Consider the following 4,617-nt stretch of genomic DNA (forward strand, 5'->3'; position numbering starts at 1 on the left):
GCTGTGGCTGGGGGCTCCTGCCCAATTCTTGCCTTTGATGGACCCTCTCTCCATCGTGCCAAGAGTGAGGAATAGGCCGATAGTATCTATCTCTCCGAAGCCCTCGGTCTGGATCCTTTGATGGTTCTGGGGGCCTCCCTGATGGCTGAGGCAGCCACTGGGGAATCCAAGGTTCCATCCTAGATCTTCTGAATTTCTCTAGTGTTTTGAGTCAGCTGTGTAGTTATTTTATCCTCCTGCCAGACAAAACAAAAACAAAACAAATTATCATTTTAGGCCTATATCCAAGCATGATGCTTAATTAGGTTTTGTGAAAGAAGCACCGACGGTCCTCAAAAATCTTCTATCTAAAACAAACCACACAGGCATTGAGACAGAGATATCTGAAAAAATCGCAAGCGGATACTTGAAATAAATAACAGGCTAGACAATTATACTGAGCTTGTTATAAAAATTTTAAAGTATATTTGGATCAACAATAGATGTGGGAGGCCCAGGAGAGAGAACAATAATAGATGAAGCTCCAAAACACAATCAAAGTATTCCAATTAAAGACATGTGTGTTCACCTATTCCACCAACAAATAGTCATTCAGGAGGCACAATGTTGTCATAGAAATAAAGTGGGCTTTAGACAGAGCTAGACCCAGTTCAGATCCTAATGCTGAACTTCACTGGAGGTAAAGTGGCTAAGAATCTGCCTGCCCGTGCTGGAAACAAAAGAGACGCGGGTTTAACCCCTGGGTGGGGAAGATCCCCTGGAGAAGGGCATGGCAACCCATGCCAGTATTCTTGCCTGGGAAATCCTATGGACAGAGGAACCTGGCGGGCTACAGCCCATTGGATCACAAAGAGTTGGACACAACTGAAGTTACTTAGCACACCAGGAAGATCTCACATGCCAAGGAGTAGCTAAAGCCTGTGAGCCAGAACTACTGAGCCCGCACACCACAACCACTGGAGCCCTTACACTCTAGGGCCCAAGAGCCACGACTAATGAGCCCCTGTGACACAACTACTGAAGCCCACGTACCCTAGAGCCCACATGTTGGAGTTGCTGAAGCCTGTCCACCTACAGCCTGTGCTCCACAAGGGAAGCCACCGCAATGAGAAGCCCATGGATGCTAACTAGAGAGTAGACCCCACTCTCCAAAACTAGAGAAAGCTGGCATGCAGCCACAAAGACCCAGCACAACCAATAATAAATAAATAAATACATTGTTTTTTAATTAAAAAAAAAAAATCCTGACTTTGCCCTTTATTAACAAGTTAAATTTTTCCAGCCTTAATGTCCTTACCCATAAAATGAGGACTATAATAATTAGCTGACTGGGTCACTGTCAGAGTTAGAGATACTTATGTAAAGTGCTGAACACTATGGCTGGTATACAGTAGCGGTTCAATAAATAACAGTGTTATCAGAAATAGAGATTAGCATACTGTGAGTAGCTGAAAAGATTTCCTAAATAAAAAGAAGCTTAGGGACTTCCCTGGTGGTCCAGTGGTGAAGAATTCTTCTGCCAATGCCAGGGACACAGGTTTGATTGCTGGTCCAGAAAGAACCCACATGCCTCAGGGCAACTAAGCCCATGTGCCACAACTACTGAAGCCTGCTTGTTCTGGAACCCGCGCCTACAACAAAGATCCCACATGCCACAGCTAAGACCCAACATAGCCAAATAAATAGATGTTTAAAAAGAAGAAGAAGCTTAAAGTGACTTCAAGAGACATCTTTTCTAAATCCTTAAAGTCTTAGAGAACTGTGCTCTATAACTTGCCCATGCCTGCCCCTCCTCCAGGGGAGGTGAGGAGACTCAGGGTTTCGGATTGCTTCAGTGACAAACTAGACAGCCGTGTCTCAGTAATCTTCCTGCCTGGAGATTTTAAAACCTGGAAGTCACCCCAGGATCAAACTGATTTTCCCCATTTATTCTTTGAAATGGGACATAGCTCCCAAGGACGAGTTACCCTCCAAGCTTCTCTGCTTGTATCACAGAGCAGCACCGGCACCCAGCTGCTTCCAAAGAAAGGTACCCATCACCGCTGAGAGCTGCTCAGGAGTCTTCTGTGTCAGGAATATACACGACTCCATCAGACCTCATGCTCCTTCTCCCTTGGGAAGTATGCTAGGTTGAAAAGTTCTGATCAGATTCACAAGTTGCTCCCACTCCTGAAACTCCCAGCCCAATATAAGAGTGGATATCAGAAGCAAAGGTCAAAGGGTGTGTGTGTTGAAATCAAGATGTCACTCTGCTCCAATGCCGTGGAGCCAGGGTCCACAGCTATGAGCAGAGAGCTGTAAGCAGAATGCACCAGAAGAACAAGGCGTAGAAGTGCCTTCTACCTCCAGAACAATCACAGCTCAGGAAAACTTGCACCTTCCTTCCCATGTCAGCTTACTTCCTTGAAAAAGTCAGGTGTAATGAGAGCCTTTTCCAGAAAACCCTAGCAAAGGCCAAATACCCCAGACACAGTGAAAGGCTACCTGAGTCTTTCCTGAAGGCCTATGGAATTTGAAAGCATTTGGACACAAGGAAACTAAACAAGAAGAAAGCCTCAGGATTTCCCTGGTGGTCCAGTGGTTAAGACTTCGCCTTCCAATGCAGGGGGTGTGGGTTCAATCCCTGGTCAGGTAGCTAAGAGCCCACATGCCTTATGGCCAGAAAACCAAAACATAAAACAGGAACAACACTGAAACAAATTTATAGATAAAAACTTTAAAAATGGTCCACATCAAAAAAAAATTATCTATTAAAAAAAAAGAAGACGAAAGCCTCTTCCACCTCATCCCCAGATATTTTCACTAGACAGCCCTTCTCTGACTGCAAAGACACATTACCCACTCCCTTTGCCAAAGTCAACTACAGTTGATTTCTGTTGCCAATATATCAATTCCAGCAAGCTAGGGCTCAGGTTACAATTAAGGACCCCAAGTGAAAAGCACTTAAGATACTTCAAATGAAGGCATTACATGCACAGGGACAAGTCATCCTCACGCATCCACATAAATGACCTTCCCTGGCCCCACTAAGATCAATATTGCCTTTCCTAATTTGACCAGCACAGCCCAGACAAAGCCCACAAGGGCGCTGGCGTCCCCACACACCTGCTCGGACCGCCGCCACCTTCCCTTCGCACGCTCCCGGAGTGTCTTCTCCCCTCCTAGACACTGTCAAAGTCCAGGTGCCACATCTACCAAGACCTACCTGGTTCTCAGATCTACAGCCCGTCAGCTATCTTTGCGACTGCCCAGCCTCCATGCGCTGATTCACGAGGGCAAAGTACAGCCCAGCTCCCTCCTTCGTCCGGACCCGGCTTGGCGTGTTTGCCCAGAACCCAGTCAGAGGCTGCTGCTTCCGTTTGCCTGGTAGTGGGCTGAGCCAGGTTCCTGCACATGGGAAAGAATCCAAAACTGCACAGCAAAGAACAGAGCCCCCAAGGAGAGGAAGTGCAGAAAGCCCGAGGCAGCCTGGCCTGGGGGAAGAGCGCCACCTATGGGTTGTTAACTCCTTTCCGGGCCACGGGCGGCTCTATTGCTCAACCTGTTTCTTCTCTGAAAGAAGAATAACAAGGTGGGTTTTCCCAGGTGGCTTAGTGGTAAGGAATCCGCCTGCCAATGCAGGAGACTCAGGAGGCGTGGGCTTGAACCCTGGATCGGGTAGATCCCTTGAAAGAGGGATAACGATACTTAACTTAGGAGGGTCATCAAGAGGACCACAGGCTGACTTCAGAGATATTGTGAGTTCAATTCCAGACCACTGAAATAAAACGAGTCATATGAATCTGTTGGTTTCCCAGTGCATGTAAAAGTTCTGTTGTACATGATACTGTAGCCTACTGTGTGCGATAGCTGTATGTCTAAAAAAAAAAAAAAAATGGTAGGACTTCCCTGGTGATCCAGTGGTTGGTAATCCACCTGCCAATGCAGGGAACACAGGTTTGATCCCTGGTCTGGAAGATTCTACAGGCCATGGGATGACTAAACCCATGTGCCACAACCACTGACCCGGCACTCTAGAGTCCATGCTCTGCAACAAGAGGAGCCACTGCAATGAGAAGCCTGCTTGCTGCAACTAGAGAAAGCCCACGTGCAGCATAACATACATAACATAAAAAGAGCAAAACACAAGAAAAGACCCAGTGCAGCCAAACATAAACAAATAATTTTTTTTATGTATATACCTTAATTTTAAAATCCTTGGGGACTTCTCTTGTGGCCCAGTGGTTAATTATCTGCCTTCCAAGGCAGGGGACACGCATTCGATCCCTGGTTGGGAAACAAAGATCCCACATGCCACAGGGCAATTAAACCCACAACTACTGAGCCCTCGAGCCACAACTAGGTGCTGACACAGCCAACCACAAACAAATAAATGAATATAAAATACTCTATTGCTAAAAATTGTCAAAACAATTACAATAGTAATATCAAATGTCACTGATCACAGATCACCATAACAAATATGATCACAATGGAAAAATCTGAACTACTGTCAGCGTACAAAATGAAAAAGAAAACAAAATAAATATTGCCAGAATTACCAAAATGTGATGTGGAGACACAAAGTGAGCAAGTGCTATTGTGAAGGTGGTGCCGTGAGACTTGCTCAACACAGCT

The 4,617-nt window shown here is 45.9% G+C and overlaps 1 protein-coding gene across 1 annotated transcript in view; it reads right to left on the bottom strand.

Moving 5' to 3' along the window:
* The window catches only part of SEC16B (SEC16 homolog B, endoplasmic reticulum export factor), a 46,188-nt gene extending 42,956 nt beyond the window's left edge, over nucleotides 1-3,232 (bottom strand). Inside the window, exons 1-2 of the mRNA XM_065937171.1 lie at nucleotides 3,106-3,232; nucleotides 3-236 (exon numbers count right to left, since the gene is read on the bottom strand). Coding sequence (XP_065793243.1) covers nucleotides 3-178 — 176 coding nt within the window. The 5' untranslated portion in view covers nucleotides 179-236; nucleotides 3,106-3,232. The remainder of the gene's footprint in view (nucleotides 1-2; nucleotides 237-3,105) is intronic.
* Between the last annotated feature and the right edge of the window lie 1,385 nt (nucleotides 3,233-4,617).

Source organism: Muntiacus reevesi, chromosome 5 (genome assembly GCF_963930625.1).
Source record: "Muntiacus reevesi chromosome 5, mMunRee1.1, whole genome shotgun sequence".
Classification (NCBI taxonomy): Eukaryota; Metazoa; Chordata; class Mammalia; order Artiodactyla; family Cervidae; genus Muntiacus; species Muntiacus reevesi.